Here is a 15,776-nt window from a genome sequence, read left to right as displayed (position 1 = left end):
TATAAATTTTATAGCTACTTTGTACATATATACATTGACAAATGCTGTAAGATTAAACAAATAGCAGGCTGCAGAACTTATGTCAGTAATCTAACTTGGTGTTTGAATGTTTCCTACCAAAATGCAAGTCATCACTGATATATTGTTTTCACACCAGCTTCGTAAACAGGCAGAGTGTAAAGCAGATCCAAGCAGTAGAAATGGTGCAACTTTGAGTCACCTATCTGTGGGAGAAAACGGATAGACCCGGGGATTCCCGAAATAGTTCCTCCCACTTCACAGCTCTGTTCCTTTACACATATGCTTTTTGGAGGAATGCATTAACTACATTATGGACGTTTCAATCCAGTTAAGAAACTTTGCATTGCTGTTAAGCATCATAGTAATTACCAGGAGGCTCATTAAGTCACAAAACAGTGTCAGACTGACAACCCTGAATCAGGATTGTTGTCTTTAAAGACAGTCAGCACATAATGTGTGAGAGCATTGTTGTATTTTCATGTTTTCTGTGATGCAACACATGCACTGATATTCACCGAAGCGCACAGACCATGTTGCATTGATTTGCATTACTTAAGCACGGCGCTCTGCAGCAGAATGCAGAGAAGCAGGCTGGCCCAGGATAGCAGAAGGGAACCCTCTCTTTCTAAATTTAGCTCTCAGTGGCGAAATGGTGCAGCGGCACCCATAATCAATGGCCTGTCTACGTCAGAGCCCAGCTTCCCTTTCCTTTAACCCGGGCCCCGCAGATAAATAGATTGTGCTTTCTCTGCTGGTCATTTCTCTCTGATCAAACTGACACCGTTGCCCTCTGTGTTGTTCTATTTTTGGAGAGCAGACCACAGTTTACTGCATGACCTGCACCTCTGTCCTGTGTCCTGTGCAGGCTTTTATGCGGGCACCCTCAGCCTGTGCCCTCAGCTGAGGACATCATTGCTTACATAAATGTGACGCTGTAAACACTTCTTTTATCATACTGCTGAGATTGTGCTGCAGCCCTTCTGCAGACCGTGTAAGGTCATGAGAGGGTAGTGATCATGCATCTGATGACTTAATAAAAAGTGCCTGAAGCGTCAGTGACCTGAATTCCCTGCGGAAGTGTTTTGCTGCTTTTAGTTTTGCTACTTAGAGTTTTTACATCCATTGTTTGTTTGTGTGTACCTGTGATGTGACTGGAACTGGAGCTGACCATGCAGGAAAAGGCAGTAATGTATATGTGCACAATAATGTTCATGGGGGGTGAACAGATGGACTCCGTTCATCTGCCTAATCCAGATGTGAAAACAGAGGGGTGGATCTCACTGAGAACCACTGCACAGATGCACAGATATGTTAGTAACTTACCCATCACAGGTTCCTACCTTTAAACCATACTCTGCTTTATTTACTCTGTGGAGCTTTGATCCGGCTCCTCCAATACAATCCAGATATTAGAACCATTTTTCTTATTCATTCAATATATTGATTAGACTTGTACTTTGATTATATTTTTTTATTTTTAATAAAGATGATTTACTATTAGCAAAAACACGTATTTAGCACTCTGTATCACTCTAAACATAAAAGGCTGGAAGTTCTTTTACCCTCTGTGTGGGATTGCAGGTCTAATAATCAGAAGGTTGGTGGTTTGATACAAAGTTGCTGTGAATGTGTGTGTGTGTGTGTGTGAATGTTAAATAGCACTTAGTTAGGCATAGAAAAAAAATTGTGTGAATTTGTACAGTAAAGCGGCATGTGTGTGTATCTTTAAGCAGGTTGTGGTCTGATGTTGTCTGATGCGTTAAAGCTGGTGGTAGATTTGTAGCACTTGCCTGTTGATTTGTTTTTTTTCATTAGCTAGACAGCTAAGTGTTTGAAAACTATCCGTCTGTAATTAATAGCACTGCTACTTTCGGTTGCTCCCTTGTCACAAGGGGTTGCCACAGCGGCATGTTTGATTTGTCACAGTTTTACACCGGATGCAACCTCAGAGGGGATTTGTGTCTCCAGCTGGAATCGATAAGAAAATGCCTTCCTGCTGCAATGAGTTCGAACACATGTCATTTACTGTGTTGAGATCCAAAGGTCAAAGAAGACAAACCACTATCTGAAACAACAGACTGACCCCATCACTGTTGGATGCTCTCGCCTTCCTGACTTCCAGGGTTCAGTATAGACATGTACAACTAGTTAAACTATCAAGATGAGCTGACATAACAAGATTATATCAATGAATGTGACTGCTTCTTATAAAAACATTTCTTGTCTTTGCAATTCAAATTTGTGCTGAAGTAATTTAGCACAGCAGTATTAACCTCCTCAGCCATGCTCATTAGCTCAGCTAACAGGATTATTTCTGCTGCGGGGTCATCCTCAGTGAAAATGTCTGTGGAGATAAAACTCCACTCAGCACGCCTGCTCTCTTTGGGGTATTTCAAATTAAGAGTTATGCTAAAGGAAGAGGAAGGCAGAAGGAAGGAAGACACAGCAGTAGCAGTGATGGTGATGGTGACAGGAGCCCACTCAGTATTTGCCTCCTTCTGCAGAGCCACAGAGGAACCAATAATTGGGTATTTGTGGCACAGAGACCAATATCTGCTGACACCACATCTCACTGTGTGAAGTAGGATGGAGTGACTAAGCACAGCTGCTGTGCGGAACTGCTATAAATAACTCAGAGCTGCACTGGCCACACAGCAGCTGACTGCAAGACAACAGTGTTATCATTCAGGAATCCCAGTGCTGGGAGTTTCAAGTACACCTCATTTCCACAGTGTATTTATTATCTATCTGTGATCACTTTAGTGGGCAATCATTACACTCGGACAGAGCTACAGTCCACAAAGTGAAGAAAGACAAGCGTTCGAGTGCCAGAGCTAAGAGAGCTGGGCTTAATTTAATCATTCCACTGACATAAAAGGATTTCCTTTCAAATTATATCACCATGTGCTGCATTTGACACAATAGCAGTTTCCAGGCAACCAAGCCTGTCAGATGGCAGCAGGCTGCTCTTCCTTGGAGCTGAGAATACTTTCAGCTTTATAATCTGTTTCAGCCGACATGAAATATTAATGATTGCTTTCTTTGGGTTTCCCCCTCACTCCTTTTCTTCTTTTTTTTTCTGCCCTGCAGGCAAGAAAAGAAAGTTTGCTTGGCAAAAAGATTACTTTCATAGATACAGAAGTGTGTGAGTCTTGAGGACTTTCACAGCAGAGAAGAGTGCAGTCGACAAAAGCAAGGCCTGCTGCTTTGTTGTGCAGTGTACGTGATGCAAAAAAATTTCCAGCAGTTCCAAATGTCCAAACCTCAGGAGAGAAAAATAACATGAGAATCTCATGCAACATAATAACTGCTAATAATAAGTGTGACCAATCACTCTTCTTTTATCTGCTCTTATCTTGTTTGGGACTGTTTGACCTGCAAAAGATAAGATGTTTTATTCACTGGAGCGAATTTTCTGCTGAACTGTGCAGGCAATGTCATCAAGTGTCCTTTGTCCTCCAGAACTGTCCTTGTTCGTGTATAGAAATCACATGATGCTATAGTTGTTTTTGTAACAAGCTGTTTCATATTTAAACAGCAAGCTGTTTTTATGTCATGACATGAATTTCTTGTTAATATTATCATAACACAAAACTGCATGTATGATTGAAGTAAGTGAGGATTCAGTCAAAGCCTAAATAGAGGAGGGCACCAAAGAGGTGTAAAGACTGTGAATTACAATAATACCTTTTAAAAAGTGTCTAACATTAGCTAGCCACATGTTGTCGTCATAATAGTAAAGCATACAAAGGTGTAGAAGCAAAATGAAGGGAGCGAAAATGTTATAGCAAAAACTTTAAAGTTTGCAAAACAGCTTCTTAAAAAAAAGTGAATTTGCATAGAATTCAGACTCTGCAGCAACATGTGGACGTTGGGCCAAAATAGACGTTGCATTCTTGAGTCACTCGATTGATTCAATGACTCTACGTCTCTTTGTTTGGCAGAAGTCTGTAAGTTTTGGATATTGGCTACAACCTGTTATGGCGGAGTTCCAGAAATTCCTCTATGCAGGAATAACCCTGACTGTTTCATCAGTTGTGTGTGCAGAGAATATTGTAGCAGGTGTTATGGTGCCCATGCGTCCAGTCAGCACAGAGCACTCAAGGAATTTAGACAACAAACAGCCTTATTTCTACACTGCACAGAGAAATGACAAACTAAACAAGAACCCGTGTGATCTACCGGAGGCTGGCCTGCGTGGTGAAGCACACTCTGCACAGAAACTCAGGGTTTCCTGATGATAATAATAATAACTTTATTTGTGTAGCAGTTTTTAAAGCACACAGTTATCAAGTGCTTCACAGTTCAGATGAAAACATACATGGCGTGTACCTTACATTTGTTTCTACGTGCATACTTCCATACATACATTAAATGTGAACTCTAGCCAGCAAATAATGTGGGAAACATGAAGGAAAAATGACCTGTTTAAAGAAAGCACTGAGGAAGGCTGTTCTAAAATATAGATGCAACAGCCTCACGGTGTAGAACAATCAAAAGACTCAGATCTGATGGTTGGAGATAAATAAGGTGTAGAATAAGATCTCAGCGGGAGCCTGGATTCATAGCAGATGAATTTATCTTGATGGCAAGGAGTCTGATGTAATAACTGACCTCTGTAGACACGACAGCAGGAGTAAACACAAGATCCTTTTTACAGCATCCAATTAGTAATAGCAATAAAGCATTCACTAAGGTAGGAGAGGCTGCTCAGGGTTGTTAGGCCTAACAGACAAATAGAGCTGTGTATCCTCAGCATAGCAATGGTGGGAGATGCTTTCGAAGCTCTTAATTCAATTCAATTCAATTTTATTTATATAGCGCCAAATCAAAACAGTGGTTGCCTCAAGGCGCTTTATATTGTAAGGGCCCTCCAGTTATACAAATAATATGAATAAATACACAAGACAGCAGTAATACATAAAATGAAAAAAGCAGTGGTCCAAAGAGTGACCCATGAGGGACCCCATATACAAGAGGAGCAGAAGAAGACATATTTATTAATATGGCTTTTGAATGTCAGAGTAAAAACCATTTGAGAGCAGTGACAGAGATGCCAACCCGGTGATGGAATCGGTCAATCCGATCTTTAAGTGATGATGTATGAACCCTGCTTCCGGGTCCAAACTACTCTGCATTTATTAAGGCTGTTGTGTTTTTAGCATGTTTTAATGCTTTGTGTCATGTTCTATTTAATCTGAACAAGCACCTAAAAATAAATAAATGAATAAATAAATAAATTTAAAAAAAAAAAAAAGCAGTGATCACTGTCAGACTCTCTCGGTTTTTATTATCACTATTCATTTTAGAGCTTAGTTTTTAAAACCTTACGATGTAACTACAGCCCAGCCCATGCAGCAGTAAATTAGTGACTAACCTCTTATTGTGGATGGATTATTTCAGTTGTTCTCCTGACTGAAGTTTGGTCCGTTTATAGCATCGGGAACCCTCACATTAACTTTTATCGAGTGGAAAAAGGTTAGCATTCATCCTTCAGCTTCACTGTGTTTATGTTATGCTAACATAGCTGTGTAGCTAGCCACCACGTAGCACATCATTATAAACCAGCTAGCCCAACTCCAGTAACCCTACAAACATCACTGTTGTTCAGTTTTCTGTCTTTATTTATGTAGGAAGTGATAGCAGAGCTGTACGTTTTAATTTTTTCAGAAAGAACATGATATATTATGTTTATATATCATTAGCGAGCTAACTTCCTGCTAACTCCTAACTCCGTTAAATTTCATAAATTCTGTTTTCATGGATGCCTGGTTGTTAAACTTAATTGTTACACCAGGTAGAGCTGCCAGACTGATCTTTTTATTAAAGATTTAGACAGTTTTTAACTCTCAGGGATGCCGCAGTATTCTTTGGACTTTGGGACCTGAAGCGGAGTTTGGACCCGGAAACGGCTAATAACGTCAGACCTAAAGACCGGATAAGAATGGCATAACCACAAGTGTCAAAGGCTACAGAACTAAAATGAAATCTTCACCTTCATCAGGACTTATGAATAATGCTTTTTCAGTGCTGTGGAAAATATGGAAAATTTGGAGGAGGTTGATTTGTGAATTGGCATCGCCAGTGATAATTAACACTTCCTGCCATCGCTCCCATAATCAGACTACTTGACCTCTCCTCAAACTCCAGAAATCAGACCCCATTACCACATTACATCACAGTGTACGGCTTTTAGAGAGAAAATTGAAAATAAAGAACCCTGGTCAACTTTACAGAGTCAAAAACCAGCTGACCCACCCTCCTTGAGCCATTGCTTTAGTTTTGTAGTCAGCTGAGGTGTTAAAAAAATGAAGCCAGTGTGTAGTTCTCGTTTTTGTGGTTTCACACGAGGGACTCTTTTCTCAGAATGTGCCCCTCCGGTTTCTATTTGTGTCTTTATAGTGAGCTGCATCACAACCGGGCATCACTCCAGTTACAGGGCTGGAGTTGGCAGATACTGTAAAACAGTTGGGTAGACGTAAGCACCGGATGACACAACCTGCACATATATGGCATAAAGCGAAATCCTCAAATTACATGTTGTCACCACTATGGACCATCCCTGTCCCACAAGCAGTAATTAACGTCATACAATGGCTTTTTTCCCCCCTAGAGTTCTAGCTGTGAGAACCCTCTCATTGAAATGCCAAAAGTCTGAAAGCCTTTGCACCCACTCTGAACACTGGTTGATTTTCTTTTCTTTCCAGCCTCACGCCAAATTAGGGTTAGATCGCTGACGATCAAAGATGTGACATATACGGCTATTTTTATTTGCCCGTCACCCACAGCCTTTGTACATGCAGTATCTAGGACTGATTGTGGTCCTCAAGTTGACCGTTAGAATGGTCATTATGCAAACAGAGTCAGAAATAGATTTTTACATCTGCTATGTTGGCTAATGGATATCCATTGTTAAAGAAAATCAGATAAAGAATTTTAACCATGCTTGTGGTTAAGATGTTGCTGTGCTAGTTTGTCTAACACCACTCGTCTCGATGTTTTTGTGTTCCTTTACACTTATTTCATGGCTTGCTATGGCTGTGTTAGTATTTGTCTCATGGACGGTGAAAACTTGGCAAAGACATTTATATTGTCTAAACTGTGATGTTTAAATGTTTCTTTTTGAGTTGGTTAAGTGTGTTTGGCTCATTTAACTTTTCATCTAGCACCACATTCATGTCAATATTTTACTTTGTCTTTGATTGGCTGGACTTTGGTTTAAGACCAGATATCTGCAAAATCACATTCAAATCAGCTTCACCTGTGTTTTTCACTAATTAGCAAAGTTTAGCATGCTAAAATGAACAAAGTAAACATTAAACATGCTTTGTGAGCATGTTCACTTGCCAACATTAACTGTATTAACTTTTGATAACATGTGGACTTTGCAGGCTTTAAGAAGGTCATATGTCAGCTAGTGTATTCTTTCTTTCAACTGGTAATCACTTCAGTCACTTAGTTTAACCCTCATTTCTTTGCCCTTTTACATAACGTCTACATTAAACTGACCATATATAGTAAAGTGTATCTGTTGTGCCAACACCAGGTCACAGAATGCCACCAAAAAAAGCTTATGTTTTTATTGTCATGGCAGCTTCCTGCATTTACCACGAGTTGTTTATTGCAAACAGACTACAATAATTTAAACAAGTGAAGGCTATCTGCTGACACATATTCATATGTGTTTTGTGTCAAATCAGGATGCAACACTGCATCCTGCAGGATGATTAGTCATTTTACAGGAAATGATAAGCTCTAAAATATCATCAAGAACACCTACAGAACTTGTTGTGTACCTGTCACCATCAGTTTTGGTATCAACATGGAAGCTTTGCTACAAGGATCAGTTTGTCCTGTGTGAATCATAAGGCTCTTTGTTTTCATATTTACACACCCGGGACCTGATCTGGGATAGTGAAATGATTGAGAATGAATTTAGTTTGGAAGGGTTTGGTTGAGTTCATGCTGTCTTGCCTTCATTGTGAAAAGTGTATAGCCAATGTACAGTAACCTGTAGAGAGACTGAGCTATTATAAAATGGCTTCTTGCACACTGTGCTCCCAGCGGGTTGTTCAAAAGCGAGAAATCATCCTCCACTTGATCTGTGGACCTGAAGAAAAGGGCAAAGCCTTGGAGATCAACAACTGTCTAGATAAAGAATTGATTCTTGGTCTCATGTCTGAGTGTTTGAATGCCTCCCATTCATAGATCATCAATAGCACAGCAAGGCTTTGAGGAGAAAAATAACTTTACAAGGTAGTTGGTAGATGTTTGAATTATTTACTGGAGCTTTGCTCTAACTTGAATTAAGAGGTTATAGAGTTTCAGTTTGAAGTGATCTCAGTAATGGAATATACTGCTGCGCAAACCAGGACTGACCTCAAAGTCGTTCATATTTGATGGACCTAGCAACAGAGCGAGATATCCAGGTCAACATTTAAACACAACAGAGTCCTCCACAACCACGTTACATAAATATTGAGCTTCTGGTACAAAGAAGGTTTCTTTAGCAACAAGCCCCCACCCCCACCTCCTCGGTCCCCAGGGCCATCCTGGGCTCACTCAGACTCCACATCCGAGCGTGGCACTGCTGTCCTCGGGCTCTCTCACTGAGGGGAAGGAGCGAGGGATTAGGACACACCTCAGTGGGCAGTAGCAGGCCGCCGCCTGGCCCGTGGCGCCTGACTCATCCCATTCTCCTCCACTTTTTATGGGCTGACATTCCCATCAGCCCCTGCTCTTACAGGCGGCTCATCGCTTTGACATGCTTGTGAGTTCTTCAACAAACAAGGAACTTTTACCTCTGCCCAAACAGAGTGGGCGAGCACTTGTGAAGTGCACATCGCTGCAGGAGGCTGTGACTAAAAGCCCATTAGGATTTTTTGGCAAAATACAAAAACAGGCTGACTCACTCGTGCTTTTATGCGACTCGCAATAAGTATTTGATTTTAATCCACTGCACCTAAATTTTCTAACACGAAACACATCTGATATGCCTTCGCCTGCTGCAGCTCATATGACTTGCTCCGCGAACCAAGGGAAGTGCTGCTGACCTGAGCGGTTTTGTGCTGCACGCCACACATCCGAGTACAGCTCCGCTCCATTTAGCACGCTGACTCCTTGCAGGCTTCCAGTGCCGCCGCGTCTGTGGTCCTGTATTGCTAGTCCTCAGAGGTCCCAGTCACAGCTGACGCCATCACAGGACAGGCTTATTTTAGGCCTGCGCAACAAATGCTGCAGCTTGTGAAATGTTTCTGTTATTTGCTCTGTGCATTTTTTGTCCTCCGCTTTTCCAGTTTCCTCACATTTTTTTAAGGACGCAATGCACACCATGCTAAGATATACCAAGTTTTCAGCTAATATGTCATTGGGTTAAAAAAAATACTAGTTTATGCCTGTCAAACTGTGTTATCTTTGGCATTTTCCATAGATTCAGGTACACAAATACAGAATGAATGATGTGTTTTTGAGACAGACTGCTGGTTGCAAAGTGTCTAAAGATGCTGTTTAAAACTGATTCTTTGCTAAGTTGTCTGTTATGTGTAGACACAACATCAATTCATTCCTTGAGTCTGATGCCTTTTTTATGGTTGAATGACTCATAGGTCAGTGTTAAGTTGGTAAACAAACAAAACCTCTGAAAATGGTCAAGTACAAGGACTTTTGCACAGTACTACTCTGATACATACATGATGCATTTACCATGATACAGTCACAGCTGCCCAATGCACTCAAAACACAATTTCGAAGTAATCGCTGATTCATGTTCATGCCAGAGATCCCCGGTATTTACCGAACTTTGACTTAAGTTGGCTGCTTTTAATCATTAATATGATATGAATGACAGTTGAACCTGATTAAGGAGATGTGAAAACTGACTGCATCAGCTAGATATCGATGTGTCTGTTGGAGGTGATAGGAGTACAGTATGTAAATGCTTGCTATGACCGTGCCACATGGTGAATTACCTTCCCTCACAGACAATCTTTGGTCAGCAATGTGCTATTTTGTGCACAGGGTGGGACAGCAGAGTTTAACCTTTTGCTCACTGAGGGAAGGTGCTTTTTTTCCATGCAGTGTTCAGGATCACTTTTCATCACATTAGTGGCTGTAACTGCAGTTACATCTGGGGTTTTTTCCCTCTGAGCAGCTGGACAGTCTGTTAATGCTGTCCTACATATGCAAAGAGCAGTAGAAGCCAACAAGGATTTCTTTTTAATACCTTGAGCCTATTTTGAAAGAACTAAATGTAAACAGAATCAGAAAAAAATAAACATTTTCTATGAATCTGTATATGTATTGGTAGCAGGGCGGAAATGTACGATAGAAGGGAATCATAAACATCAGATGATGGTGAATGGTGTAGAAATCTGAGCCTGTCAAACCGCTCAAAAGCTGCAAGGAATTAACACATGAGTACAACTTGTATGTAGGGCTGAGCATCTGCCCACATGACTGCATTGTTAGTGCTGGACTGATTAAGCCAGTCAATAGCAGAACAGTTACTTATTTAAGGAATTTATCAAGAAAAAAATGCCAAAGAATGTATTGCTTGGAGGTTGTCAACAGTGGGGATGTTTCATTTGTCTTACATTTCTTTGCTGAAAATAAAAAAGTCTTAAGAAGTGGGCAGAACGCACAATTTTAAGATTTCAAATGGGGTTAAGCTTTCACCGTTTTCTGAAATTCCTGCGCTAAATAAATCTTTCTGGCCTGTCCCGCGCTCCCAACCGCTCTCTGAATTTGGTTCTGGAAGTTTCTTCCTGCTAAAAGGGAGGTTTTACTTTCCATTGTCGCCAAGTGATTGCTCACGGGGATTTTCTCTGTATGACTGTAGCATCTTTACCTTACAAAATGAAACAGTTAATCAAAATAAACTAACAGATCTGCATTTTTTAGCTTTTTTGTCGTTAAAATATCGTTACTAACGCGTATTTAGTGAGGCGCAAAGTCTGTCCATAAATGAAAAAAACCCCGCATTATTAGTTGCTAAATTGTCCACTAAACTTTAGGTAGTTCGTTTCCCTTTTGTTATATATTTCTTCTAATCCCCCCTCTTTCGTTGGTGCTCCTCTATCACCCCATGTTAAATTCCTGGAATTGCCCCTGATCCTGTAAACGTGTTTCAATACTAAACAGCTCGCTTCGTCGCAGCCGTCTGTGTGTGTGCGTGTTGCGTGTGAGTGGGTACACAGGGAATCTCCTCCTCAGTCCCACCCCTTCACATTAGTAGTGAGCTAAAAAGGAGGCAGGCGGTGCTGCACCACTCTGTCCACTCAGCGCGCATCGCAGAGCCCTCCTCATTCTCCGAACGTCCGCAGGGACTCCACCGAGCAGCCAACCAGCGCTCCTCGCTCACTGAACTCACCGTCTGCTCGAGCAGCATCCAAACGGAGCAGCTTTGTCAGGGACAATCTCCCATTATTTCCTTTCCACGGAGCTGCGAAACACGGGGCCTGACTTTGAGTTCCCGATGTGGAGTTGTAACACTTCAAAGACCAAAACGAGCAGCGCGTCGGACTCGAGGTGGAACGCGTTTTGGATGCGCGGATCTCGGCGCTCTGCGCACCGGCACAAGCGCGCCAAGTGCTAGTAGCAGTGAAAGGACTGAAAAGACTATTGACTGGTGCTGTGGGAGGAAAACATGGTCCAGAACGTAATTCTGGTGTTTTTCCGCAGGAGACTGAGCCAGAGGCCGGCAGTGGAGGAGCTGGAGAGCCGGAACATTTTGAAGCGTAAGTAAAGCGAGCATCCACGGAGCTTTCCACTCCCACATCCTGGCAGGCCTGCATCTTAAAAAACGAAGTTTCTGATCCCGATTGTAATATTACAGTCAGATGCTCCTGGAGTTTACATTGACTTAATGGTCCACTTCTTATTTATTTCATATTTTCGTCCTTTCATATATGTTTAATACTACTTTAATAGCTTACTTTGGACTCTCATGCCACATTGAAAAACAGATTACACTTTGAACAATATTATCATATTTTTAAATAAGTGGATAAATACGGAAAACTTCATAATCGGTCATTGAGAATGGCAGCTCTGCTTTTTGATTGTAGGAGGCTGTAGTTATTATGGACAAATTCTCTTTTTTCAGCAGATAACAGTCCCCCTCTGATTACACAGGGTCAACGTATTATGTGGAAATTGTTCCCGTGCAGTCCCAGTAATAAGAACATATTTTACTGTGGTTCTAACTGCATTTCTGCAGCAAGAAATTGTTTGATTGTAGCGCTCCAAGCAGTGGAATTAGTCCTGCTGCCCTGAAAGAACAGAACGCTTACGAAAGAGTGTGTGAGGAGACCTAGATTTTGTACATCTGTGTGTCTCTGAGCCACCTGTGAGCCCTCAACAGCTGCCCCTTTCTCTCTCCACACAGGAGCATGTGTTTAAGCCAAACAGCTACCCCTTTGGCATGAGGACACGCACCGTCTAGCACAGAACATTCAAAAAATTTAATATTTGAAATCGTGTTTTCCTTTTGCATGAAAAAGAAAGAAATGCACTCAGGTGCCAGCCCCGCTTTAAGCTGCCAGACTAGTCCACCAAAATTTCTAATGAAACAAGAGATTAAAAATAAATGAAGTGACATCGAGGGATCTCTGGGCTGTATAATAAAGATGAATCCTATTAGAGGCCTAATCTGCTCCAGTCTCTCTCTGACTGACTTGCATTCCTTCTTGTCCTGAGCGCTGCTGCACGCTGGCTCACTAGGGGATATTGATTGCGAGGAGGATCAGACACACTGGCTCTGTTAATCACAGACAGATTACCTGAGCTTCTATCATTTTGCCTCATTTTTCACATCTAATGTTTGTCCTTTCATGTGTCAACAGAGAGAAATGACCAGACTGAGCAGGAGGAGAGGAGGGAGATCAAACAGCGGCTGAACAGAAAGGTAAGAATTTCCCATGTTTGGGTTCACCACAGGAACCCCAACACCACACTCACTGTTGCTTTATAAAAAATATTTAGCTTCTATCACCATCCATTGATTGCATCGATAAACTGAAACCATTTGGTTGTTTTTTTGTTTTTTTTCCAGTTGAACCAGCGGCCGACGGTAGATGAGTTGCGGGACAGAAAGATCCTAATTCGTTTTAGCGACTATGTGGAAGTGGCCAAAGCTCAGGACTATGACAGGAGAGCCGACAAGCCCTGGACCAGACTGTCAGCTGCTGACAAGGTAGCTGAAACCTCTTCACTGTTGTTGTTTTTTTTAAAGCACAGAGTCTTTAAACGTCTACCCTTTTTTTCGTTTTTTGTTTTTTTTTGTTTGTTTGTTTGTTTGTTTAATTGTTGTGTTGTCACCTTGTTGGAGGGTATTTATAAGTCTTAAAAAGATGATTTAGCATCCGGTATTTGATTGTTGGATGATTGCCAATCATTAGATCCTATTGGACAGTGTTTCTTCCTGACCCAATAAATATTCATAAATGTATCATTTGCAATTGGTTAATCCATCACATAATTCAGATCAATTCAAATTATTTATATGGCACCAAATCACAACAACAGTTGCCTCAAGGTGCTTTATATTGTAAAATAATAACAGAGAGAACGCCAACAGTCAGAACTATAAGTTGGCTCTTGGCAACAACGGGAAGGAAAAACTCCCTTTTAACAGGAAGAAACCTCCAGGAGTGCCATGCTCAGGGAGGGTCACCCAACTGTTGTGACTGGTAGGGGTGAGAGGAGGAAGATGGTTATATTGTTGCTCCTGGTTTCCCATTAATAGGCATTAATCCTCATTCCGTTTGGGCCACTTTCACTTTTTTTTTTTTTTCACTTCCTAAAAACCTATCTAAGCTTACATAATCTGAACCCAAACACAGATGTTCCCCCCTAATTTGAGCTCCACCACCTGAGCGACCGCTTTTGGGTTTCGAGGGAGGGCACACCTGGGCTCAGGCTTCATGTTGCTTTTGTTTTCGCAGGCAGCGATACGGAAGGAGCTGAACGAGTTCAAAAGCAACGAGATGGAAGTTCATTCTTCGAGCAAGCATCTGACAAGGTCAGTGTGTGAGCACGGCGTCACTGGCGCTTCCTTTCTTTATATTTCTGCTAGCTTTACTGTTAGCGGACGGGGTTCGGTGTGACATTGTGCAAAGAATGGAAAGTGCATTATTCAACATCAATGAGTGCACACCCTGCAGAGTAGATCTTAAATTTAGCTGCACCCGGGGCCTTTGAGATGGGGGGGAAAAAAAAGTTGCACCACCTCTCGGCTATAATGAATGTCCGCACATATTCAGCTTACGTTTTGCTTCTGTCAGGACTGTCTGTAGCTAAAAAAAAAAGAATTAGCTGGGGTTGTGCTTACGCAAGACCCCATTTTTTTAAGTGCCCTGTCCATTTGGTAATAATAGAACTGCTGATTGATGAAACCATGCTCACTCTTTCCCCTCTTTTGTGCCTCGCAGGTTCCACCGGCCTTAGCAAGGTTTCTTCTGTGAAGAGTTGCTTAAATCTGGTTCCGTCAGTGAAGACCTTGCACAAAGTCTTCCATTGGCCTGCAGCCACTGGGTGTCCTGATATTTGGGTCCATTGAACCTTTGGAGGCTATGTCTCTAGAAATGGATCTGCCAGCAGAAGGACGGGGGGGTGCCCCCAGCAAGCTCCACTTCTGCTCAGAAGACCATCTCCTTAACCCTCACTTCACCTTGTCAGCGGAGCAGGAAGAGCTGAGGTTGTGCATTCGCCATAATAAACAAAGCAGAGACTTCTTTTTGTTTTTGTAAACGGACTCTTTTAAAAGACGCTCTTTTTTGACACGGGGGAGGGGGGGGCACGTGCATGTGACCGAGTCGACCAATCCCACTCCAGTATCAGTAGTCACATCCCCGAGCTGTGTCGGAGTCTCGCTGATTCAGTTGATGATGATTTTCATATCGGCAGTGTACATGTTCTTAAACAGAAACCTTGTCTGTGTACAAGATGAAAATCCCTTTGTAAGCACTATTTATTGTCTGCACAATACAGGCTTTCAAATTTGTAAAAACAAACTCTCCTGGTCTTGTGTGTACAGTGTTCTTCAGATCATATTTTAATATCAAAAAGCACAAGAGATATGTGGGATATTTTAGAAATGTGATTCAAAGTCTTTTTTTCCTCAGAGAGGTCAGAATTAGGGTGACGGATGATAGCTGGCTACGGCTGATGAATGGGTTGTAATCCCCTAGATTTATGTCAGTTTTAGTGAGTAGATGATAACATTTGAGTGAAGTTCACCTCGTCACATCAGATGAAGCAGCAATTAGTTGGCAGAATGCAGGCAGTGACCTGTTTCTTATCCTCACGCTCTGTCATCCTTGCACAAATGGCTCTCTGTGCCGGGGACATCATGTGGGTTTAAACTCCCTCGTGAAAACAAGCTCACCTGACTGCATTTGTCCAATTTGGAGCGAGCTGCTGATCTAATAAGCTTTAATGCCGCCGACACAGGAATGGGAATAAGAACGAGCCGTTGTGTCAAACCTGAATATTATATGACAAACGCATTAAAATGATAGGCGAAGCAGGTGCAAGTGAGGTGAGTGAAAAGCCGCTTTAAGAGATTAGAAGCCTCTTACCTGATATTAAAAAATAATAATAAAAAATAAACTAACCTTCCTAATGTAACATTTCAGTCAAGTGGAAATATCAGAGGCTGAAAAATGAAGCCAGGGTCACTCCACTTCCTGCTGACCCTCTCACTGACTCTCAGGGAATAGAAGTGAACAGAGACAAAAGCTAAATGGCTAAAACAA

At 41.8% G+C, this 15,776-nt stretch overlaps 1 protein-coding gene across 3 annotated transcripts in view; it reads left to right on the top strand.

The window, feature by feature from the left end:
- The window catches only part of phactr3b (phosphatase and actin regulator 3b), a 36,793-nt gene extending 21,761 nt beyond the window's left edge, over nt 1-15,032 (top strand). For all 3 annotated transcript variants that reach the window (XM_039611790.1, XM_039611791.1, XM_039611789.1), the window contains exons 9-13: nt 11,701-11,756; nt 12,864-12,925; nt 13,073-13,213; nt 13,965-14,041; nt 14,451-15,032. In XM_039611790.1, coding sequence (XP_039467724.1) covers nt 11,701-11,756; nt 12,864-12,925; nt 13,073-13,213; nt 13,965-14,041; nt 14,451-14,466 — 352 coding nt within the window. In that variant the 3' untranslated portion in view covers nt 14,467-15,032. The remainder of the gene's footprint in view (nt 1-11,700; nt 11,757-12,863; nt 12,926-13,072; nt 13,214-13,964; nt 14,042-14,450) is intronic.
- The last annotated feature ends 744 nt before the right edge of the window (nt 15,033-15,776 follow it).

Source organism: Oreochromis aureus, linkage group 5 (assembly GCF_013358895.1).
Source record: "Oreochromis aureus strain Israel breed Guangdong linkage group 5, ZZ_aureus, whole genome shotgun sequence".
Classification (NCBI taxonomy): domain Eukaryota; kingdom Metazoa; phylum Chordata; class Actinopteri; order Cichliformes; family Cichlidae; genus Oreochromis; species Oreochromis aureus.
This window is presented reverse-complemented; position numbering and strand designations above follow the sequence as displayed.